The 26,543-nt window shown below is 30.9% G+C and overlaps 1 protein-coding gene across 1 annotated transcript; it reads left to right on the top strand.

The window, feature by feature from the left end:
* Nucleotides 1–1,750: 1,750 nt before the first annotated feature.
* LOC126834394 (low density lipoprotein receptor adapter protein 1-like) lies at nucleotides 1,751–26,446 on the top strand. Its single transcript, XM_050566282.1, has 8 exons — nucleotides 1,751–2,109; nucleotides 14,475–14,653; nucleotides 18,432–18,547; nucleotides 20,143–20,257; nucleotides 20,409–20,550; nucleotides 24,634–24,734; nucleotides 25,533–25,591; nucleotides 25,785–26,446. Exons 1-8 carry the CDS (start codon nucleotides 2,061–2,063, stop codon nucleotides 25,843–25,845), a joined length of 822 nt encoding a protein of 273 aa, XP_050422239.1. The 5' UTR covers nucleotides 1,751–2,060; the 3' UTR covers nucleotides 25,846–26,446.
* The last annotated feature ends 97 nt before the right edge of the window (nucleotides 26,447–26,543 follow it).

Below are 26,543 nucleotides of genomic sequence, written 5' to 3'. Positions count from 1 at the left end.
AAAGTATTAAAGGAAAAACGAAAAAATCTTTATGCTATGTTTTCGTAACGTCATATTTCATATTTAAACCATAGGGAAATATACTTTTTTAAAGTTCTCTTCTATGTATTGTAAAACTTTGGTAATATTACTAGTAAATGGTAATATACGATCATATTGATCTAATAAGTTTGTCCCTCTCAGAGCAGTTTTGGTGGTAAACAATTGTAATTTATCTTATAGAAATCACTGTGAATCCTCATTATTGTATTAATAAGTATACACCATAGTTCAATCTCAAAATTAAAATGTTGCAAGTAATGCCTATACTTTACTCCCTAATAAATAGGTGTTATCACGTCCTCTTAACTGTACATGACTTAATACATTTTTTTTTTAAAGTAAATAGTACTTGTTTTAAAGTATAACTTTTTAAAAGACAAAACTCTTAGTTTTATAGTCAGACATCTTGAATCTTTTTTTACTTGCGACCCCAATAATTGTATTTAAATAATGTTTCATACAGGTATTTTTTAGAAAATACGCATTTTAATTTTAAATGAATGCCATGACCGCTTCCCTATCATCATATTTAATGGGAGAATTTGAGTTTTTACCCAAGCGAGACAGAAATCAAGTTTGACGCCTTATCGTCTGCGCCATACAAGACGATTTAAAAGTATAATAATATGATAATCGATAGGTAGATCTTTGTTTTTACAATCACTCGAAGGACGTCGAGACAAGTTCATTATTTTTAGTCGCATCGACACGTGTCCACAATTTAATTTTTACTGCAATGATTATTTGCATTTGTTTCTTCAGTTCGTCGTTGATTGATTTGCAGGTTAAGTCAAGTATATAAAATTGCAAAAAATATAATTTTCATTTTCTTATTGGTATTGTGGGTACGAAGAGGACTTGGAACTTAAAAAATTCTAACTTTTATTATTTTTAACCAATTGTTTTGTTAAGTTATAGTGCATTAGGTATATTTTAAAAAACATAGAAGATAAAACCAAGCATAGTAAGAAGTCAGAAAAGTGGGAAGTAATTAATTTCATAGTTACAGAATATTTGTATACTGCTACTGTTTTAAGCAGCTGATATTTACAAAAAAAAATTGTACGAGTTAGTAAGTGTGACTCTAAATGGTTAATTTTTACAATTTTTTAACACTTTTCCAGAACACAGTTTATCCTAGTGTTTAATCCTAGTTTATTCAAAATAGCTGCAAATTCAATACTACACAAATCTACTCATAATAATGATTCAATAGGCGCCTGTAATTTTGTAGTGAATAACTCCACTGCACATGATTTAGGAATCAAAAATGTGTAATTTTTTTTTAGCCTTTACACGGCACAGCGGGACTGTGTGGTCGGTCATTATATTCTTAACTTTTATCGCACTAAAAAAAATTAGAGTTTTGGCTAAAACCTATATTAGGCCCGGTGGCTCGTTTTTCCCCAATCCGGTACTGCAATAATTATTCGTATAAAGTCTATTTGATCTTAACAGTCGCGTCGGTGGAAAAACAAAAACGAGTCGTCGCTTGGTAACGTTAGACCGTGTATTTTTTTTAATTTGACTTGTCGATAGAAAATACTACCTAGCAACAACAACCACAGCTGTTCGGCGTACCTAACGACTCGAAAAACGCAATGGGAACAGAATATAAGAAGAGAGAGAGAGAGTGTCTGTGCGAGTGAGAGAGAGACAGAGAGAGAGAGAGATATATCTGAGACCGACGGTTAGGTTATTCATGTAACGTGCGTGTGGCAGTGTGCGGTGAGAGTTCCATTTGTTCGGTCGTATGCATGTCGACGGCGTTAAAATAAAATTAAAATAAAAAACGAAAAAATTGTAATTGCAAATTTTGTAATAATAATTAAAAAAATAGTTTCTATCCAGACACGTTAGGTTGAAATATCACAATCGCCGTTGTTTGTATTTTCGCGTGTGCCGAAATAATAATAATAGTATAATTTATTTTTTTAATACTATCGAAAATAGTATAATAAAATATAATAGATAATATATTTATTATTATTATTAAAGTAAACGTACCGACCGTCGTCATGCCGCTGTCGCTCAAGTCCATATGGAAAGGAAATTCGAAACACAAGAGTAAGTTTTTTTTTTGTTGCTTTTTATTGTATTTAATTGGTATCATTATATTAATAATAATATTGCGGATTTACCGAAAAGGAATCTGGTCTGGTCAGCTAAACGGCCGACGTTAAAGTCGCGTACAGAGGAACTTATACTCATTACTCGGTAGGTACTAATAATAACCGGTATAGGCATAGGAAAGTTGGGCAGGTGGTAATCTATAATATGAATTTTTAACCGTATGCCCGTGTGAAACGGCTTAATAATATAAATTTAGCTTTTATATAAGGCACCGACCTACCGTACTGGTTGTATTGCGATAAGGGCAGAGTTTATTTTCCGTTCACGGTTTACATTCCACAGCATTGGTGTGTTACGCTTGAAAGTTTGTTATTATGACGTGCATGTAGGTACATCAAATGTATGTCCAGCGATATTTAGGTTATGTCCAACCTATAGTGTTGTAATCGTCGTATTCCTCCATAAATAAATAATCACACTGTACATTGTAAATAAGCACATGTATTTCTTGTATTGGCCAGGCTATTATATTTTTGCAATTTCATTCGTAACTGACATTAATAACGGTATTGCATTATTGCGACCTACGGCCTTATGTCAATAAAATAATTATATCTCTGACTCTCACATTATTCGATGTATGATATAACAACAATTATTGTTGAATTACATTACAGCACCATGTGATAATTATGACAATTTGTATTAATATAAATTTAAATTTAAATTCTCCGTTATTAGCCTATAGTGCAATTTTGGAGCCTTGAATAGCTCAATATTATTTATAAATGCGTGTATCGTAATTTTTTTTTTATGAACTTGTCTTTTAACTAGATATTTTATAAATCAATAACGCATGTTGTAATTATTAATTTAGAATCACGAGTACCTTTTATAATCATATATTATTTATTTATGCCGCGAAATTGGGATCAACGACCAAGAAACCTGTTTATTTGTTTGAGACAAACTTAACTCTTTCACAAATATATATTATGAAATATTCAGAGATTTTGAGAAGATGAACGTGGTTTATGCGACAAAGCTCTTCCTCGAGTGTTATTTTGTTAACGGTACGTTATAAAATATTTAGGCCCATACCCAAAAACTTCTTTGTCAGTATAAATAAGGCATTTAAAATGTTGAATTATTGATAAATATTACTTTTGCTACAGTGGTGTGTGGGTCAAGTAGATTTGACAGATTTCCATGGGTTTTGTAAATAAATCTGTCAAACCTATACATTTGTAAACAAAGATTGAGAACGTTACCAAAAATACATAGTTCAAAACAAAAAAGTTTTAGTTCCTCGTGTAAATTGTATAAAGTTTACATTGGCCATGTTTAAGTTAAATGGTTTTGAGACTTTAATAAACAGTAAATCGTAAGAAAAAATATAAATAAAACCTACACGAAAATGTAATTTAGTATTTATTATATTTTAAGAACATAACCCCAAAATAGTCTTAATCAGAAGGGACACTTCTAACATAACAAAAAAACGTAAAGACGTCTTGCTAATTCATTACTATGAGGCATGATAATAATATTCCTATTTAATTAAAAAATCTAGACTTACTACAATAAATCTACTAACAGTTTTTTTTTAGTTTTTCACTACCGAAAACTAAACAAAAATTACTGGTTAATTGCAATTCATATGTAAACTGCACAAATTGTTTGAGAAGGTCATAACGTTTATTTAATAGGTTAAAATTAAGCTGGTCATTAACATAATATATCCAAAATTTCACTAATTTTTAAACATAAAAAAAAATAAATTTCAATAAATATTTTTTTTACATTTTTTTATTTTATAGTTTATTTATATAGCTTTGTCATAAACTGCTGTTAAATTGTTCAATGATTTTTTAAAACGAATATTTCAACTATCAAACAATATTGATCGGTAGTTTGTCGAAAACATTATTTTATAATAATTAGTTTTTTTTTTATTATTTATCGTCTGCTAGACTGTTTTATGTGAAATATATAAAATTAGAACTGCTGTTTTTGTGCACATGACACGTTCAAACTGAAAAATGCACTTGATGCTTCCAAGTGACTAATACTTTATACATATCATTATTGGCGCTAATGCGTTAATCGTGCTAATGCAAACAAAATAGAAAATCGGATTTGGTTACCACCAGTTGTTTTTCCCTTCATTTTTTACTCTTGTTATTATTGTACAGTCGATTGCTTTCATGTAGTCGCCCGATAATAATAACGAATAATAATTGACCGTTTTTATTATTATTAGGTATTGTCGCTTACATGTGTAGGTATTTAATACAACTCTAGCAAATTATGTAACGACTGTTGTCTACGTAAGTATAGGTATCAAAAATCGATTTTAATAAACGCAAATAATGCAATACTGGAAGGTTTATTATTAGAAGCGTAGACGCACATTTTATAATAATAAATATGTATTATATATTAATTGTTACATATTTTATAGCACTGCACCGTGCACTTCTCGGTTAATCAAACTCGATTCAGACAGATATCTCTCATTACTTCCTGCATTAGTTTATGCGTTCCAATTATCATTATGACATAATAATCGTCCGTCACTTTACAGTAGTAAATCGCTTAATATTACACATAGAATTATAGTTAGCTCTTTTAGCTCTCGAGACTCGACTCGACACTTATTGCGCACTATAAATTTGGAGTGATCTCAAGAGCTTGCGCGGATGCATGTAGTATTGTTGTGCTACTAATGCAACTAATAATATTTAAGCGATTAGAAAAAAAATGTATAAACAAAGAATTTAACTATAAGCAAGGTCCTCACAAGAATAGGCGTAGAGTCAGTTGGTTTTGTAATGTTGTTAAATGTATTCCGTGTCACAAATAATCAACAAAACTAACGTCGATTGCATTGTTTCTTTAGCTAGCAAGCAACTATTTTTAATCTAATTTGTGTTTGTACCTATATTCTATTGTTTATTTAACTTATAATTTTTTTATTAAACAATTTTATTTATTTACAATCTATACAAATGTATAATCAGCAAGTCTGATGACAAAGATACAGTGACAATATTCAATAATGTAGGGATAGGATAGCAGTGCCATCTGACCAGAATATTATTTAACTTAAGTGTTACGTTTTGAAACCTTACCATAAGTTTGTTGAAGCGTATGGCGGACATTTTTTTGCGCCTTTCACCTTTGAAGTAGATTGCCATAAAATCATTGATAAAGTGAATGAGACCCTAGTGAACCTTGGGAAATCCTCTTTAAATGCGATTGTTGACAAGATAATTGTGTGGGAATTGGATAATACGACTAATGTGCGTGGACAATTTGAAGACAGTTAATGGGTTCTAGCACTAGGTACAACGTTTATTATAATAACCTAAATTAGTCAACTGAGTTTTTAATAAGTAATTTTTTTATCTTTTATCATAAAACAATTTTTTTAAGCAAAACTTAATGGTAAAAAAAAACCTTTGACTTATTATTGCTTCAAGTAGTTAAATACTTCTACCAATCTTGCAGTTCCTATTTATTTCTGGGATCTTTTAATTACAGACCAATTACCATTTTTAAACTCATAAAACTCCGCTATCGGCTGATGAAGAGCTCAAATAACAAAATTGTCGCACAGCAACAGTAGCTACAGCCTACGACAATAGAAGTACAGTCATACTTGAATGTTTATATTAATATTTCTCTCAGCTAGTCGGTTGTGTTGTCTGTTGTTGTGTAAATTAAAAAAAAAAAAGTTGTGTAAACAACGAACTCGGTGCATAAAAAAAATAACGATGAGACATAATGTACGTAATATAACAGACGGCAGAAGACTAATGTGCAGTCTTCACTTGTTGTTTGCAGATAATGTGCGCAATGGTCGATAGTATTTTTTTTAAATTTTAACTTTTTCTGTGTTAAATTGTCGCTAGAGATAGGGCACGGAATTTTGAAAGAAGCAGGTACATAATGGCTATTATTTACTGTGCAGATTTTCAGTGGCATCTTATCCGTTTCAACGTAGATTGGATAAATCGGACCGGACGGGACACGCAAGGATTTCCTTAAACCATCGTACAAAAACCTAATCTAATCGATTAGAAACCGGACTGTTCTAGATTACATTTTTTTTTTTTATGAGATGAAATGTTCCCAATCGCCGAACACAATAACTACAAACGTTGTAGGCCGACGACAATTACAATATGAAATTGGTTGGAAAACAATTGAGAGAAATTGGGAATTTCTTAATGATAAAACGTTTAAATATAAATAGCAAAAAAAAAAAAACGCCGGTGACCGATATTTTATTTGGTGTACCATGAAAACAGGACGGGGTAAACGCATCGAATTGGGCTCACCGGATCCATTCGAATGTTTGACCGATATCGAATTTTTCCAAAAATAATGGTGTTTTATTAAATTAAAACAATAAATAAATTAAGGAGTCGGACCATTAAACATTGCATTCTAAGGAGGAACCGGCGTTATCTCGAAAATAGTGTCTCCTTATACATTTGGGTTGTCTCTCTAGAAAGAAAATGAGGGAAGGAGAAAATCTGCCACGGTCGAACGGATGTATATAAGATAATAATTTATATATTTTTTTTCGACCCAACGCAACGCTATAATATTAGATTTTACACTGTACGCCGTGTTAGCGGGCAATTGAACGTACAACTTGTGAATCGTGTACTTACTTCATATTTCTCGGTCCATTGGTGTGTATAATAATATACTTGTAAATAATTTACCATTGTCGTCCATAAGTGTCCGTGGTTGACGGGAACCGCGGATAAGGTAGACTTATTGGCGAGTAATCGGCCATATTATATTATTATTATAATATAGGACTAGCGAGTATTAAAAAAAACATAAAATTACGTTTGTGTGGAGAATAATAATAAAACACAAGTAGTCGTCGCTATAAACAAAAAACTCTGCGGCGGGTTATCGAAAACTGGTTGTACCGTGTACGGTTAGATTAGGTTAAACGATTATTATTATTGTTATTATTATTTACTGCTCGTGTGTAAATAATGCGATAAACGACCCACCCCGGGAGAGGTTAAAAGTTCAAAGCCCTTATGTTACAACATTATATGGGTAGATACCTCCCAGTCGTGTTAAACTTCTATTATACGCTGTTTGGCGAAATAATACCCTTGCAAAATTACAGTTTAAAAAAAAATCTAGCGTTGGCGCTATAAACGATTATAACACTAATCGATAGCGTTAAAAATAACGGCACGAAACTCGAGTAAAGTCTTTAGTCTGTACTACTTGGCTCTTCTTTGTTACCTCTAAACGATTTTGTTTTTGAATAATTTAAAAGCAGTGCAATCTTTACATCAGCTGTTCTTATTGTCCATTCAAACTGGGAGTGCTCATAATATTATGGTTAGATGTATTAATGGAAACACAATATAATGTACTTAAACGCAGGAATAACTATAGTTTTTATTAAAATACATTTTAACAAAACACAAATATATGATGTTTAATGCAAAGGGTGACTATGAGTATAGAGAGGGGTGATGGGGATATGTGGAGAAATAAAGCCAACGGGGAGGACATTGGCTTTCTTAAGATTTTGAAATGATTAGTTCAGTCAAAGGTTACCTGTTAAAAGCGTAATAATAATTTTTATGTAGACAATCGTAACTTGTTACGTCCAAACATAGAAAAACTTAAATTTAAATACGTTTTTTTTTTTTAAATCCAAAACTGTTTGAATTTTATTTTTTCTAAACTTAGACAGCTAGAAATGACCGTTCACAAAAAAATTATGATTACCCGTCAGGCTAAATAGTTATTGTAAACGTCAGTTTTCGTAATAGTTGTAATTAATTTATAATTTATAATTGGAATCATTGTTTAAAATATTTGTTAAGAAAAAGTTATGCCACTGTTTTTAAATTAAAAAATCGATAATTTTGGTTGTAATTGAAAGAGTATAATACTAAATTGAACACAGACCATTTTTTTTAAAAATTGTATTTATAATTGCCAAATTTGCTGAGTTCTACTATTTATTACTTAACTATACTTATTGCCATAATAGTTGAAAATAAAGTAAGGTTAATAAAATCGTATACGAGTAGTCTAACATTTGTAGAGCGTTGTGCACATAGTACATACTCCCACATTTTTATTAGATTTTATTATTTTTTTTGGAAAACTAATTTCCGGAAAATCGCCTTGTGGCAGTCGCGCGCGTCCAGAGCGCACCGTGTTCGTTAACCCTGTGTAGAAGATGCAGCTTTAGAAGATTCGACATTTGCTGTAAAGGTCGTTTGTGTTGTAATATGATTACTTCTTAACGAAGGGGAATTGCGCACAAACGTTTAGTGTGCAAATATTGCGACAGATCTTCGAGTGCGCAGTTAAAACAAAAAAAAAAGACAATGAACTGAAACCCGTCGAATCACACGATACCGGTTTTCATTGGACCGTTCATTAATACGCGTTTAATTGAAATTATGATAATATTTTTTTTTAATTTAAATAACGCGCATTTTTTTTATGTAACGTTTATTACTAATAATTCAAGTTATCTGTTTTCATTTTGAAACAACAACACCGAGAACTCAAGACAACTTTATTATTATAACAGCAAAATTCAACAATTGTAATAAATATATATATATATATATTATATAATATATTTATGGATTTTATACGAAACGGGAGTGGGTCGCATAGACTGTGATATTGAAATGTCAATAACATATACGATTTTGCGTAAATGTATCATTTTGTGTTAAAATAACATTAACTGGTACGTATTATGGTCAGGAGTAATTTAGATAACATTGTATACACTCGATTAGAAATGAATTGATAAAAAAAAGATTGCACGCGTGGGTCGAAAGATCATTAATACAATTAGTATTAAACACCAGTAATAAATACATATTACATATTATTTAATTGACCAGATTTCCATGACCGGTTTCGCCGGCAGAAGATTTTCATTCTAATGTTTTCCAAGTCCACGCCTCTACAGGCTAACCGAATCTTGTAGAATCCTTGACGTTTATAATTTACGCGTTAAATTATTTAGTTATTTAAGTAGTATCACATCTAATAATTATTATTAAAAGCTCTTCTATTAGCCCCAATGTCAGCCGTGAACTCCGCAGTAGAGTTTACTTTCAAACGCTTTTCGTAGACCTAGTTTTCTTTATTCCTATTTAATACTACAAAATTCGGTATCACGTATTATTATATTAAACATCTCACACGAATCCTTAAACAACAAATAGTGGATCGTGCGATATGTCCCCGTTAAACTTTAGTCGTTTAGAGAGTGTATTCGAGTACAGCGCAGTAAGTGTAATAATATGTATAGTGAATTCATGTCTGGCTTTTTGCCGATTAGATTTCGGTCGGTAGCATGATTATGATATACGATTTAGGGCATTGGGGACATTTCATTTGGATAAACTTTTGGGTCTGACAGAAATAATAAAACGGCGGTACAGAAGTACAGACAATTTATGAATGCTATTTGTCGAGTTGTAACTTAAGGGCAAATTTTAAAACTGATATTTCCTATATTTTATCGGCTTCGAACACTTTATAGGTCTCTAGATATTTGTCGCTATCTACAATTCCGTTTCAAAAATAGTTTTAAAAATAATTTAGCGCTGTGTTTTATTTAAAAATGGGCTGTGCGGTGTTGTATCGTTAAAAAGTCATTAATCGATTCCATAGGCCATATCGCCTCGAGTGCTTGGACACGAAATCCCAGGACAGTTGGGTGGCAGCATAATTTGGTGGGTCGACATTTTATTTCAAAGAAATAGCACGGATTTTGAATAACTTATTATTGAAAGTGATGTTTTCTTTTACTTGAATATACCATTTTTTAAATTTTTACACTTGCAAAAAAAAAAATTGAACTGTAAATTTAATTAATACTGGACATTTATTTGTTGCGTTAAGTTTTCAAGGCCATGAGTGTATTAGCGCAATAGGATAACATGTATGTATAACCTATTTAAAGTTATTTATTTGAGTTTGTTGTGAGTAAAGCGGAAGGCAAAAATATTTATTTTGTGTCACATTTGCGTAGAGTAAACATATTTTAAATAGATAACATTGGAAATGATTACGTGAAAAAAAAACAAAATATAACTAAATACAATAATTGAACCGGTCATTTCAAAAACAACATGTCATTGCTTAAAAAATTACTTTTCGTCCAATTTGATACTTATATATATAGTTACGTGTTTTTTTGCAAAAATTAAATTTTTTTGTTACGACCCTCCAAATTGAATTTTAAAACTTATGTTACCATACACATTTTGTTTTTTTTAATATTATTTTTATATAATAGATACATTTTTATTCATTGTAAAAACAACATAATTGAAATATTTTTCGTATTAATTAATTTAAATAATTATAACTATGAATTATGAATTGTGCAGATCCTACAAACAAATACTTAAATTCGTAAAAATGCAAAATAAGTTATATTTCTGGAGTAGGAAATTAAGTATTTTGTGGTTCCTGTAGGTAAAGTTAAAATTTAATGACTTATTTGGTTTTTAAATGACCCATTCAATTATAATAAATAAGTAAGTTTTAAATTTTTGATACACTATTTTTTTACCTTAAGTGAAAAGTGCTAGAGAATATTAAGAACTCAAGACAAAATTATTCTTTAATACTTTAAGTTTTTAGGCTGTGCAAACCATTCCGAGTAATATGTGTAGCTGCCACCAACAAAATTAATGAGCAGATTACATTGATACAATTATAGTGCATAAGTAATAAGTCGAATTGAAAGACAATAGGATCCATGGACGTTAGCATTAACAAATATTGATTATTGCTGATAAAAATATGGATGTATAATTGTTTTATTTATGAAAACTATAATAAACATTAAACTGTGACTATAAGTGTGGAGGTGGTGTACGGCGTTTGTACTCTGGTTTAATGTAGTTGAACTCCCATTAAAAATTCTCATTATATATAATATGGTAACAATAAAATACTATCAAATTTAAAGAGCTTTGTTAAAAACTTGGCAGGTACCGAATTACGAAGACAATAACATGGTATCTATAAAACCCCAAAAGCAAATGATTGCTTAAGTTCGCGTTAACGCTGTCGAGTATGTTAACGAACTCTAGCCGGGTCCTGTACATATAGAGTGACTAAAATTTTACTAGACAGTAATTTTTTTCAAGAATTATCAATTAGTTCTTTTTCGGACTGAGAATTTGGTTAAAGTGTGTTATTCTCTCGAGCGCCTAACGATCCAACTATTAAACGTTTTCGTCTAATAGCATCGGCTATCGTTTCGAAGAATGGTAAACAGGCGACATAATATTATAATAATAAGAAAATATATTTTTATAATTATTCACGTTATCTCGATGTCGAAGTTTTGGTATTGTTCAAACAGAAATCACTTATCAATTTTCGTTATGGATTTTCAACAATGATAAAACTATTTATCACTGTGCATACGCATTATATTGTATTAGGCTATATTATGATTAGTTTTATTCGAAAATGTTCGAAACTCTGTAAATATTTTTCAAAGACGGTTGGGTTAATTGCAAGAATAAATGAAATAGTAACTAATACTTATGTTGAAGGGGAAAACCGCCTCGGCATTACAAAATTAATTGCCGGTTGACCACCTAATTAACATCTCACAACACGCCATGTTTTAGAATGCTCGACTACATTAGAAAAATAATTTTCCAACTGCGCTGGAATTTGTTTTTTATATAATTTATTAAGTACCGGCGTATTTAGGTTATATAAATGTTTCTGACCGATAAAACAAAATTGGTATCATGTCATAAAACTACCTAACACGTTGGCTGCCGTACATAATATTATGAATAATGACAAGAGAGAATGGAAAGCGAGGATTAATTTAAATCGACAATGCCGAAGTATTTTTTTTTTTTTTTTACAGATTCGTGAAACTTTCATAGTTTTTTTTCTTTATAGTAATCGATCTTGATTGTCGAATTATTTTGACAAGTACAGGTAAAACAAAAACAGAATTTTATCCGAATGCTTGTTAAATTTCGAATTGTTAATAATATTTATTATCAGTGGCAGAAGAGAGTTCTTGACAGCCTCGCGAACATCTAAAGAAAAAATGTCCTTATAAATATAATATTATAAAACGTTTTAGTTTGTTTTCTTGAATTTCTTACAACGTGTGACATAAAAACAAAAGATAAAAAGTACTGCTGATTACCTGGAACCAATTGGAAGAAAAGAGTGGAAATAAATTGTATTCAATTTAACGGATGAAATCTACCCTGAAGTCGTATCTAGATTTAAGCCAGATAAAAAACAAAGAGATGTTATGTAGTGGTCTGACGGATGATATCATCCTTCGCGTAAAATAGATGTATTTTCCCATTTAATTATAATAATATATAATAGTAGTTTGGATTTCGGCGGCGTGCTTGCGCTGTGTAATACAATATTGTTAAATGAACACAATTAATGTTACTATTGCCGTGGGAAGGTCAAACTTTGACATTCTAAAATTCTAACGCGTATACCTCACGTGTTGGGTGTTTTTATTATTTCTATACGCGTTGGCTATTGCATGTCATAATACATGTATCCATATATCATATAAATTATAACGTTCAGCCGTCGAAATAGCTTTATAAAAAGCGCTGCGTAGTGTGACTTTTTGATCGCTCTCCAAAGAATGCAAAGCACTTTGTGTCGTGTAAAAAATTATTCCAAAAAAGCGTATATTGGATCCAAGTCAAAATATTTATTTATAACTCTGCTGGTTTCCCGAACCGCCAAACGATAAAAATCAAACCCCGTCCCTTGGTTTAATAAAAAAATCAATAATTTCACATAAACGGTAATTGCGAGTTGTCTTAGAATGAAAAACGCATTTGCGACTTTGCCTTGTTGGTCGAATTCCGTATAATAGGTATACTAGAATGATGCGGTTTAGGTCAATGTCTAATTGAAAGGCGGCCGAAATAGAACAATGCGCATCAAAGTATAATATATTACATTCTATCTCGCGTGAAGAGCGGTTTGGCACATAGCCCTACTATTTTACGGCGTGGAGTCGTACAAAGAGCTTTGTGTCCTGTCAGTGTTTGTATATTGATACGTACAATTACTTAGCTAAAACCGTCACAATGGAGTTCACAAACACAACGCAAAAATACCTGAACATTTTTAATAGTGTGTCGATTGCGAGATGTTTAACCGTGTTGTCGAAAAGCAAAGCGAATACGCTAATTGTTACACACCTTTATAAACTTAAAAAAAAAACCTAGTAAAAGAAAAGATAAATAATAAATAAGAACACCGGAAACGTAGTATACGTCATTTGTCAACAATTGCGGTGTTTCATCGCAGTATGTCAAGTAGGTTCCACTCTCAAGTTTTGAGTCTCTGCTTCTCCTATATTACAATAGAAATCAATAAGCCAACATTATGCTATGATAGATGCATTTACTGGCAATATTACTTTATACGGTTAAATAATAATTCTTGCTAAGAATTCTGCGCATTTATCGTATATGGTAGTAAAAGAATAAATACATATAATTTGGCTCTGTCAGTATACTATTTTGATAAGTGAGTAGTAGTTTATTGTAGGATAATATCGGGCTGCAATTAAAACTGCACAAAAACTATCCTTAAGTTTTAGGTTTTTTTATTTCATTTATGGCACGCGCCAAGAGTTAATACTCTAATGAAAATGTTTAAGCCCAAGTTCAAACCAGACAAATGCTGAAGTTAGCGAATGGATCCCATTTTTTAGTTAAAATGAAATACAATAAGTAATAATATACTATTAATAAAAATATGTTAATCGCAGGATGATTGTACGCATCCGTTTTATGAAATATAGTCTGACGTTTTGTTTAACGTTAAGTTATTTGTATTATTGGGACTAATTGAAGAACAAACGACGGTTGCGTACGTTTAATAATAATAATTACTACTCCACATGTCCAACAATATTGGCTCATTACTCATTAATACTGTATTGTCTTGTCGGGTCGTTTACCGGATGGAAAAAAATACACGTTGAAGCAATTAATTATTCGTACACGATAAGCGGATCATACACCATAATAGTAGTTTATTTAATATCGTAAGCTTCATTAAATATGCTTTAAAATTTTAATTCTACAACTCAGTTGAGACTAACGGTAACGATAATAACATTTCCCCTTTTTTTTTTTGATTATGTTAAAAATGATAGGAAAGACTCGTTAATTGTTGTGTGTTTTGTCAGACCTCCGCCCCCCCCCCAAAAAAAAAAATAAAAATATTTGGCTATTTGCCATTTTTTTTTATACTGATTGCGGTGTTTTTTTTTTATTCTCTTTCAGAATTATCCGAAGACAAAACTCTGGCGATCGAACAAAACGCCGACGATGACACAGCGATCACCGCCGCAGAAGGTGTCGAAGACGACATGACCACGTACGACGTTAAATACTTGGGCAACACTCCCGTGGCCTGTGTGGCCGACGCGGTCGCCGAATCCGTTAAAACGATCCTGGTGATGGTAAGCGACGTTTTGTTAATAATTTTAAAAACAATTTTTTTATGCGCTGACTTGTGTCGCTTTTTACGATGACACCAGTGCGAGGTCGATTCGCAGTTGAACCAATACACCGTGAATGTGTGATACTGTACGTACGTCTGTTGTTAGGTTGGAAAAAATATTGTCGCTCGCAGCAGTTTTTCCATATGCATACTAAATAACTAGGCAACAGCTACCACGGCAATAGGGTCCAAAGTTTTTTCTCCCAAATGTAACCATTTGATACACGTGTTATTTTTTCAATTGGTTCGAAACACTGAAAACAATCGTTTTTTGAAACTACCGTGACAAAACCTGATAATATTGCTACTTATGTTAGCAGGTTAATAGTAGGGAAAAAAAAAACACCGTACTTGCTTTCTAAACATTAAAACGTTAAGACCCCAGATCTAGAATAAACTAGTACATACGCTACGCGGTCGTGTTTAGGTATAAATAAATATTTACCTATCTAGGTTGTTTCCCCCTATTTCGTCGCTGTCGAACGTCAATAATTATAGAATATTATGGAATATATATACCTAGTAAAAAAGAAAAAAATCAACAGGGAAGTATTCGATTACAATCTAAACTATTATCACAATAATTTGATGTAACAACCGACTCGGTCCTCGTTTCTCCATCATTAATAATAAAAAATAATTTACATCAAGTGAAGGACGTGAAAAAAATTGCAGATCTATTACTTTTTGCGTTATTATTTGAGATGATTTTTTTCCAAATCGTTTGATACGAATAATTAAAATGATGCACGAACAAAGCTTGTCGAAAATTCAATGTCGAATTCAAACACTTTAATCGATGACGAGCATAATAATTATTAATTGCCATAATCTACTGTAGTATGCATATACGGCATATTAACTTTTGTTGTCGTATACGTTGCGTTGTCTACGCCTGAGAAGTGCCCTTAAGAAATGAAAAATCACAGAAGTCATTAACACTATGACAAGTAGATTTAACCTCTAAACGCGACGTCATCAACTGCGTTCTTTTGATGATAATGTTATACGCACAATATTATACTAATATTGTAATTTGTGTACATATTATAATCGACTCGAACAGAAGTCAATAACCAAAGAAAGATAACCTGGTTAAAGAAATGCATTTAAATGCAAGGCTTAAGAATATTTAGATCATCTCAACTTATATTATTTAGACTAGGATTTTTGAGATATATTTTGCATTGGATTCATCGCATGATAGATATTTTCTTTTGAATATTTTATTATTTTAGTTATAAATGTTTTCAAATGGCAAAAACACAATGAATATTGAAATTGTATTTTGTTAATGCGTATGTCATTATGTAATTTGACTTGGTATGTAATATAAATCCAAACTAGTATAGTTAAACTCAATCAACAGGAAATTTTTTATTATCTTGATAATGTCCAATATTATATAAAAAACAAATATATAATTGTAGTTATTTTTTTATAACTCTAGTAATTAAAACAGACATAAATAGGCCACATTTGTTAAAAATGTCTTTCATACTCTACACATATGTTTGATAATAATGTATTATAGTTTAAATATAAACCGTTTTGAAGTCGGCATATTTATATTTAATGGGTCAAATACGCGGAAGATTTAATGTAGTAATTTGCATGAACTAAATTTAAACAACTTAATTAATTATGATACTCCCATTATTAAATCTAATTATTATCGCAGTGTTAATTTGATGACGTGGATATACTGTAGAAACATTTTTATGTGTATCTACACAATATTTTGTCGGGGATCGTTGTTGACGGTATCATAACCGTAATAAAATTAATTTTTATATATAAAAAAAAAAAAAATAGAATGTCAGGTATAATATTATTTTGAAAACAATTGAGGCGGTTTTTTTTCATTAGACCCACAATTAATAATGTAAATAATGCATTATGTGAAAATTTGCATGTTGCGTGAAGGAGTAATAATGCCAGACCAGTGGAATTATTGTTACACAACGCCTTCTAACCATTTCAAATCGTTGTTTTGGCGATTTTTCTACTTGAAACGCATGTGTGCGATCATAAGAACTACCGAGTACATGTATGCATTGTGTCGCCAGTGATGTAAGAGATTAGTGATATTTTTTTTTTAGTCACGGGTACCTAATTGCTTGAAATTACATACCTAAACGTGTGAACATAAAACGGGAATATCCGAATACGTTCTATAGAATGTTAGTAACATATTAATGTTATTACGCATTATAGCCACCTACACAAATATTTCAGTAATATATCGATTATTTTTTTCATTACCATTTATTGTAATGCGTCATGATAATTTATACACAAACAAAGAAACAAAACATGTATCGAGTCTTTTATTGAACTTGTAAAACATAACGGATGACAAGATGTTAGTACATCATAAGTCATAACACATAAGAGAGCTTGGAATAAGTCCCACGGCGTTACGTTAATTGTAGACTGGTAATATTTTGTGTTAAGCCATGCCAGATTTATATTTTCATACAAATTGTACAAAATGCACATTCTCACTTCATTAGTAACTCGGTCAACAACTATACTTCAACGAAACACAAATGTTCTGTTGGTCGTAACTCGTAAATTATTCATCCTGTAAGGTGGCTACTAGTAGTACTTAATTCTCCTAGAATCTCTAATTTGGCTGTGCTCGCTTAAGATTGTTTTGATGGCGTGTCATTATTTTTACATTAATTAAGTAGTTAAAATATAGCATTTATTCTTTTAATACTTGTTATTTCGGTACATCGGTTGAATGTCGTTATATTAAATTACACAAGATTAAAAACATACTATATTTAAAATAGAAATAATATGAAAATATAATGATCAAAATATTTAATGAGTTAAACATGTTTGACGATTTTTCTTCCTTAACTGACTTCTGTCAATCGTTTCAGGAAGATAACATGGTATTTGTTGTGCTTATCTCTTACAAAAAAAAAAAAAAAAAATGCTGTATTCGATCACTCGAATCTTATATTTTCTGTTATACATGTCATTATAACTACAAACAATTATGGTAGAAGGTAGCATACAAAATAAAAGGATTTAGAAATCGGGATTTAACTCTAAAATATTATGCGTACCTATTGTCGACATAAATTTCATTTCATTGCCATAGAGAAAAACGGGTACAGTGGTTCATTACACTTGGATCAACAATACTACAAATGATATCATTAAGTGTAAATAGTGTACGATATACACTCAAAGATGATTTATTAAATTATTGGGTTCGTACCTGAATCTGTGCGTTATTTTCCAAAATAAATTCATGCGATGCGTTATTGTAACTACATTTTTCTACCAAGTAGTATGGTATATATTTGCCTCGGTCACATACAAATATCCCTATTAAGTTAAAAAAAAAAGAAAGAAATTTTGCAAAGCTAAAATAGTTATAGGTAACGCTGTTATACATTTAGTAGCAATTATTGTCGATCCTTTATGTGTGTACCTGAACGTGTGACGTTTTAACACTAACGAAATGACATAAGTCAATATACTTTCAAAACGCTATACTATCTTAGCATAATAATAACTGTAGGTATTGTGTGTCAGTGGTTTGGAGATAAGAATTTTTTTCTAGAAACGCGGTTAATCTTTACTGTTTTGATTTTGCAAATTTTTTTCGACGTTTGACATTTTTGTCTTACTTTTGTTTTTGCTCTCAATATAGTCTTAACGACTTTCGAGTAACCGGTAAAGTATTTTATGTAATTATTAATGTTTTGTTTCAGGCAAAAGCTAGTAAAAGAAAACCACAAAACGTAACGGTGTCTTTAAACACGCAAGGCATTAAAGTAACCGACACTAGTGACGAAAAAAACATATTGCTTGATACGCCGATAGAAAGGTAATATATAGTTGATGTCAAAGTAATTTTAATAATTATCATTTAGATTATGACATTAAAAAACGCAGATTTTCAATAAAACAAAACAAACAACCCGAAGAAAAATAATATACTGATTTATAGTAGATCAGTTGACCCATGATTAAAATATACCAGGTTATTGCATATCCCCACTCTATCCCCACTCATTTTTTCACAAAGTGGCAGCGTAACGGGCGGCATTCCTATTAGCCGATATTTACCCGCGCAAATTTGAAAACAAAAATTGTATTTTTACAATTGTATCAATTAAAAAATACTTATTCCAATACAAGTTACTAATACCACCTATGAGAGCCCCTAGAAAAGAAAAAAATGAATCTTAGTTGTCATGAAAAACAAAATACAATTTTAAACACACAAAAACTGAAAAAGAAATAGAAGAAAAAAAGATAAAAATTAATCGAACAAGCCGGAAAATGATAATTACAATTAATAAACAACTAATAATAATTAAACTATAAACACTTTTATTTATTTGTTCATTCTTCTTATTTAGATGCATTTTTTATTTCACATTATAAATATATAGACAATTATAAAATGCGAATCGAAAAAAAAATCCAAATTAAAAACTAGAATTTCTTATATTTTATTCATGTGTAAGGCTTATAACACTGTAAGCTGATAAAAGAAAAATAGCTTATCAGTCTATAAATTTAAACCAATAAGAACGCCGCCCGTTATGGTGCCATTTTTTATTTTGCGTCTGAAAATGTTAGGAAGAGAGGGTAGATATGCAATAACCTGGTATATTTAAATCATGAGTTGACCCTTGTGGAAGTAATTGGAAAACTATACGCCATGGCATGGCGGCCATGCAATTGTAAAAATAGAAAATATGTACTTGTTATTTACAGGGCGGATTTAGGAATGAGGAAGGGAGGTGGTGCTAGAAAAAAAAATTCACTCATAATACATATAAGCAATAGTCATAAAGTTAAAGACTTACATAGTAAAAAAAAAAAAATAATAATAATATACAAATTACACTTTATGCGTACAATTCAAGTACATAGAGGAGGGGCTTCAGCCCCCATAGCCCCCTCCTTTGTACCTACCCTGGTTACTTATATTGTAATGTTATTGAATTCGACGGCTTTATAAAATTATTTATTAGAGTTAAACGGAGTATATAAGCTGTTCAAGTGTACACTTTAAAAATCGTGTCAGTGTGATAATTTACTTAATAAATACAAATGTTAATAGTTATTGACTATTGTCTTATAATAGATTACTTAAGCACATATAGACTTTTCATACATTCGTTAGTTCCGAGAAATAAACCCACGGGATTGTTATAATTATTAATATGATATCGTCAACCGACGTTTTCCACTTACTAATTGTTGGCTCAGTAATTAAACGTCTACTAACGAAGGTATATTATAGTTCCCATAAGTATACACGCGACCTACATTATACACCTTTAAGATCTTGGCTAATATACTATACGGTTAATGTGCTATAGTTTCGAATTAAGATTGCACTCTTGTGCAGTACCTTTGTTAATACGGTTGACTTAGTTTTCGTTTTGTGTTTTGTCTTAACAACAGGGTGTCTCATTGTTTTACCGATCCGACCCAAAGCAACGTACTCGCCTTCGTCGTCACGGCCAACGGTCAAACCATGTCGGAATGCCACGCTTTTCTTTGCGCCAAACGAAAAATGGTAAGAAGGCCGTGGATTTCAGTTAATTTGTCGATCCATACGCACCACCCGTCTACCGCGATTGCGCAACGCCAAGTCCTTGCGCATCGTTTATCGGTCCGTTTGTGTTCTTATAGTAATTAATATCGTTGTCCTTAATGTACCCGTGCAGGCGCAAAGCATGTCCGTGACCGTTAGTCAGACCATCAGCTCGGTGCCCGAAGTCTGGAAGGAATACGCCAACAAGTCGCAGAAGCCGGAAGTCGTCCAGGCCAAATTACCGGAAGCACCACCGGCCGAACGCCGCATCCAAGGTAAAAATAATATAAAACATAAAGTCCATCTATTATAGGTGAACAATAATATGTTAGGGAAGAAGAATCGAATACCAATATCAAATATATATGTATAATATATATATATATATCTTTAGTCCGGGTAGAAGGGGCTTAAGTCAATTTTACCAATTATTTGCCAATTGAACCAAAAAAAATCAGCAAAAATCAAGATTTTTAAATCTATGGGAAAAACATTTTTTGTGAAAAATTGACTTAAGCCCTTTTACCCGGGACCAAACACATGTATTTATGTATATATTACAGCTGTACTTTTAATCAAAAAAGGCCAACTTCATATTTAATAGCAACACATTATTTACTGTAGCCATGATAATAAAATTATGTCAGGGGTTTCCGTTTTCCGGCAAAAATGTCCTTTGACCGTCACCACCATGTCCATTTGATAATAACAGTTTGAACATGACAATTTTTTTAAAGTTTTGTATTATACATTTTTTTTTTTTGTAATATAATAAAAAATGATCAAAATCTGAACCTATTTTACAATACCTCTTTACCGAAAAGTAATTTTTCACTATTAAATTGGCTATAATTTGTTCAAAAAAATGTTGTGCGTTAAAAAATATAATCTAAAAATTGCATGAATTTTAATCTAATTATTATGTGATAATAAATTGACGTGATCAAACCGTAGAATTCGCTTCTGTAATGCTGTAAGGAACGGCGGGAAGTGCATAAAATAGAAGATAAGTGGCGTTTGTTTTTAGATAATATTTTCTTCTGTGGGCTAATCAAGATTATCGCGTCGAAGGTATTTTAATGGCGTAACGCAAATTTTGTTAATGTCACCGTTATTTAATTATCAGACGGAACCGGGCGTCGCGAAGGTTACACTACATTTTCTTCCTGTTTCTTACATTATAATATATATTATAATTACTATATGGGATCAAACAAGTAGGTGTAATATTGATAATAATAATAACATAATTGACAAGTGACACGTTGTTAATGGTCGGTGAAAGCGGCTTCTGGATTTTTTTTTATTCGTTTATAACAATATCTTCGTATTATTATAATTATTTTTGTAAGTGCTCAGTCGCCGTTCATTAGTCTTGGCGCAAACCGGATACTCAAAGAAAACAAAACAGGCAAATCGAGAGATAATTTTTTTTTATAATACTTGGGATTTTTCTTTGATGACTCTTATTGGGTTTCTACACAATTTAAAAAAATAACGGTTGTTGGTTTCCTCATTTATTCTTTAAGAAACTACATATCTGTTACGAATTATTAAAATAGTGATACTATATTTTGACATTGAAAATAAAAGTATTTGATGTATTCATAAGTTTAACTACCACTTTTTAAGGACTATAATTTTAAGAATTTAAATAGCTTCAAGGAATATACCATCAAAGTTTAAGTTCAATTTGATTTTGCTCAAAGTTTGCGACAAGATAGAATCAAAGCTTGTACTCGAATTATACATCATATACATGATATATTTTTTATTCATTATTAATTAATAGATTATTTTGTAGTGTTATATTATTGAGTTTTGACAGACATTTCCTCTAAAATTTATTAGCTAAATTTATTGTGAGTTCGTTGTCTCGGAATATAACACCATTATATTATTATTAGTAGTTTCATGTATTTCCCGCGCTATGTTAATCAGAACATTTATTACTCTTATACGGGTTTAAACTTGAAGGAAATTGCAAATGGTGTCGTGACTTGACTAAATTCTGAGACTCGGCGGGCTAATGACACAATTTCGTTCGAATACGTTTTGTTTAACTAAGAAAAAAAAGTAATTTCTGTAAAGTTTTGGCGGTCGCGTGCTGTGACCTTTTTGTTTTTAAATACTCCGAAACGTTGTTTATTTCAAAAACAAAACTAATTTGAATTACAGTATTCAGTTCCCTAATATGTTAGTAATCAGAAATACATTAAAAACAACTTTTTTTTTTCATCTAGAAACGAAGCCCTAAACTGTTCGTATTCTACAAACAAGACGTCAAATGTTTTTTATTTTATTATTTGTTTTGTTTAACAAATTAGAGTTGTGCCGGAGTATAGTTATTTATGTCCATCCGATGCATGGGTAATAATACTAAATACATGGGCAGGCGGTTGTTACCAATGCGATGGACATGATTTATTCGGAACGTTCATGTTTTTGTTCCGCTCCTTTATGCTCGTTATATATATTATTTTGTAGAATTATAACATTGTCAGCAATAACGATATTTGATGTGGTTTTTCTGTATGTTTATGTTTCATACCACATAAAAATTCGGGTGAACGGCCTATACCTTCTGGTTGTCACAAAGACACACATCAGACGTTTCATAAAAATATTTAAAATCGCACTAATCGTAGAGTCATTAAAAATTAATTATAATCATTCCCCCCTCCCCCAAAAGAAAAAAATAACCTCATTAAATAAATAAGAAATGAAACGGCGTTCAGCATAGGCAATTGTTCGCAAAAATAAATGTTGAAATAATATTATATTGAACATTTATTAACACCACGGTTCAGTGTTTTTTTTTTATTGGAGGTTCATTTTTTTAGCAGACTATCGCATAATAATGTTTTTCTACAAAAAAAGTGAGATTTTTGCTTTTTTTAGTAAAGCTTTACCAACAATTTAAATAGAATATAATTTCTTTATCTTTTTCTTAAGAATAGAACTTCAGTTAAATATATATATTTTTTTAATACATTTTAATCTCCTGCTAAAATATCTTTAAAATATCAACAAACTTTTGACAACATTTTTGAGAATATTAACAATTTTTTGCTGAATGGATAATACTGATGTTTTAAAATTTTTTATTTTTTCGTCACTTTAACTTGATGTAAATCAAAAACATCATTTCGCTTGCATGGAAATCAAGATTATACTGATAGCTTATTGACTGTATACATAATGTTAATCCTTTAAATTTGTATGAAAAATGTAGCTGCCAAATCATATGTTCATAATAAGCGGCATTCTTTGTAATAGCAAATGACGAAATCGTATTTTAACGAGTCTTCTTTGTTGTGTAAAATATTGAATTTTAAGTGGATAACAAGTGGCGTCCACAACAGCCAGCAGTTATTGAATAACTCCCAAGTCAAACAAATGACACGAATGATATTTTATGGTTTAACGAAAAATGTTTTAATTTAAAATAAACTTTATTCTTCAGCCTTGATTATTATTAGTGGTGCGTTTAAGAATAATATCTTACACAAATCGTTTTTTAATGTTTTAAAAACTTATAGTCGTGACCGTCTTCGAGTTAAGTTGTTATCTTAAAAGTTTGCGACCAATATTATATTATATCTCATGCTAATGCGATCATGCTGACTTTCTTGAATTACATTTTAAGGTTTTTTAGCGTTCAAAATGTAATGACGTTGAGTTCATTGGTATTTGTTTTTGCTACAACATAAGTAGTTAAAATGGAGGGTAATAAATAAAAAACTTGATATTGGGTCGATGCGTTCATGTACAGCCATAAAGGTCTAACGTCTGGGCCGTGCCATCAACGTTTGAAATATTAGCTAAAAAAGAAACAACAGCTTTGCGGTGCGTTATTAATGCTTGTCCACGACAAGTTTGTCCCAAACAGGACCAGACGGTATCTATTTAAAGGGTAGGTAGAGAGTATAGATAGACAAAATATGAATTTGTTCTCCCTTAAGAGAAAAACACACTGTAGTTCTCTGACGACGATTTGTGGACGCCTTTCGCTTTTGTGTAAATATACAAAAGTATGATTATACAAAATTTTGCACCCACCCCCTTCCTATGTAGCTGCTCTTAATAAAAAAAAAAAGCGAAAGCATAAAAATAATATTACAGTGCACAACAGCGTTCGTCGCTGTCGTCCATTGTGCGATTAGTGTGTAATAAAATGCAATTTCACTTTTCACACACGTACGTTGTTTAATAAAAAAAAAAAAATGTATGTATAAATAATGATAAAAGCATATACACACAAGAGCATAGCCATTACAAAGGGTTGATGTCGTTATTACCGCGTTACAACAATAATGTTTGCCGTGCATAATTTTTTTATTATCATTTCTTTACAGATGAATCGACAACAACGGCGCCTCAAGAGGTCAAAGAAGTGTCGCTAATAGATTTATCCGGAGAACCGTTGCCCAGACAGCAATACGACACGTCCAGTTGGGTAAGTCTTGCATAATTGGGTACCTAGTTAAACATGCAAAGTACACACGACATACCGTATAGCTAACATTTACATATTCGAGTAGACTGTACAAATACGACTTACATTCGATAAAAAAAAAAAATAATAATAACAATATTGGAAATATCATATTATTTTTCTTTAGAGATTCTAATTTATATATATATATATATATATGAAGTACAAATTAGCTGTAAGAATACTATCTTACTGTCCGAACTTTGAAGAAAAACTATCGGTTCTACAATATCTGTTATTACTATTAAATAGCTAAAGTAATAAGTAGCTAGTACAACCAATAAAGTTGTATTGAAATTATAATAGTTTAGGAATTGAGTGGTTTATTGAATTGAATTGTCTACTAAATATATCCATCTAGAAAATAATAACAAATAACAATTAGTATTGTCCAGTCACCATGTAAAGTTAACTTTTCCTAAAAAATTGTATTCTCTCGCATTCAAATTGTATGTTTTAAACATATTGTAGTTATAATAAGTATATATTACACATACCTATTGACGTTTTAACGTAAATAACCAACTATTTAAACAATATCACAAGAAATGTAGCTCAATATAAAAAAAAAATTAACCACTAACTAATAACATGATAAAATCAGTTAGATTTTTGTTAAACATTCATATGGACGTTTTCTACAGTTACAACGGCTATATGAAATATTGAATTATATTATTATACTATATTAAACTATACATATAACTGTTTTATTGAAAAGTAATTTGTGATTATAATTTAATTGGTTTTTGTTTACAGGTATGCTTTGAAGACGACAAAACATCTGCAACAATGGACATAGATATCTTACACCAAAGGTATTTTACCAATTTAGAGTACCTAGAACAGCGATGTGGGATCATAATATGAAGTCGAGGTGGTCACAGATTTAAAATTGGCCGTATCGCATTGTGTTCCCACTTCGCTGTCCCACCAAGATTTAAAAAAAAAAAATCAATTTTTTACCATTAATCATTTTGTTTTAATGACGGTATTTATTTTTTGTTACAGACCTGAAACGTTTGCAAATTTCTCCCATCATTTCAGTCAAGATCGTCAAATGTGTTGTTGAAAACAAATTTTATATACCAACCCGACACACTAGCAACGCGTGTGTGTGTGTTTTTATACATTAATTTACTACTAATAATAATAATAATAAAATAATGATAATAATATAATAGTAATAATAGTTGTATATTATGTATTATTTTATATTTTAGTAATACTCGTTTGTGGTACTAGCGGCCGCTGATCAGCCGTAGCTTCATTTAACTATCAAATTTTACCCAGAAATGTTTAACGGCGCGTTATTTAGCTTACGCGCAATATTTTTTTAAATATACACTTATAAATTATAATATACATACATACATACATATATATTATATGCGTTTTAGCCAAATAAACTTTGAAAATAATTGTGAGCATAAATAAACTGTTTTGTTTTCCCGGATGTCGCAACTGTGTGTGTACCAACGTAACGGTATAAGTCTCGTCAAAAGAAACCCACTATTGAGATTATTATCTGTTGAGAAGTATCTCATATATATATTGTTGTATTGCATTTCTTTAGTCACGAATGTTTTAAATTACATTCAAACGAATAAAAATGCATGGAATAGAGATATTTTATAATCGCGTTTGAAAGTATAATCGTATGTACAAAATGTAGTATGAAACAAATTCTATTTGTATGTGTTAATAAATTGGTCAATTTTTAAAACTGGAACACCATAATTATTGTTTTTGACTGTTGAAACTCTTTTT

Source organism: Adelges cooleyi, unplaced genomic scaffold (assembly GCF_023614345.1).
Source record: "Adelges cooleyi isolate 19-005CV unplaced genomic scaffold, UGA_ACOO_1.1 ACOO_flye_CR_arks_rails_tigmint_CR_PRNA_1, whole genome shotgun sequence".
Classification (NCBI taxonomy): Eukaryota; Metazoa; Arthropoda; class Insecta; order Hemiptera; family Adelgidae; genus Adelges; species Adelges cooleyi.
Note: the sequence above shows the minus strand (reverse complement) of the source record. Positions and strands in the feature narration are given on the sequence as shown.

Excerpts from the sequence above, each read along its gene's own strand:
- LOC126834394 (XM_050566282.1), top strand. The coding sequence starts at position 2,061 with ATGCCGCTGTCGCTCAAGTCCATATGGAAAGGAAATTCGAAACACAAG. Across the intron at positions 14,654-18,431 it reads TTAAAACGATCCTGGTGATG|GCAAAAGCTAGTAAAAGAAA; the intron begins GTAAGCGACGTT and ends GTTTTGTTTCAG. Across the intron at positions 24,735-25,532 it reads AATACGACACGTCCAGTTGG|GTATGCTTTGAAGACGACAA; the intron begins GTAAGTCTTGCA and ends TTTTGTTTACAG.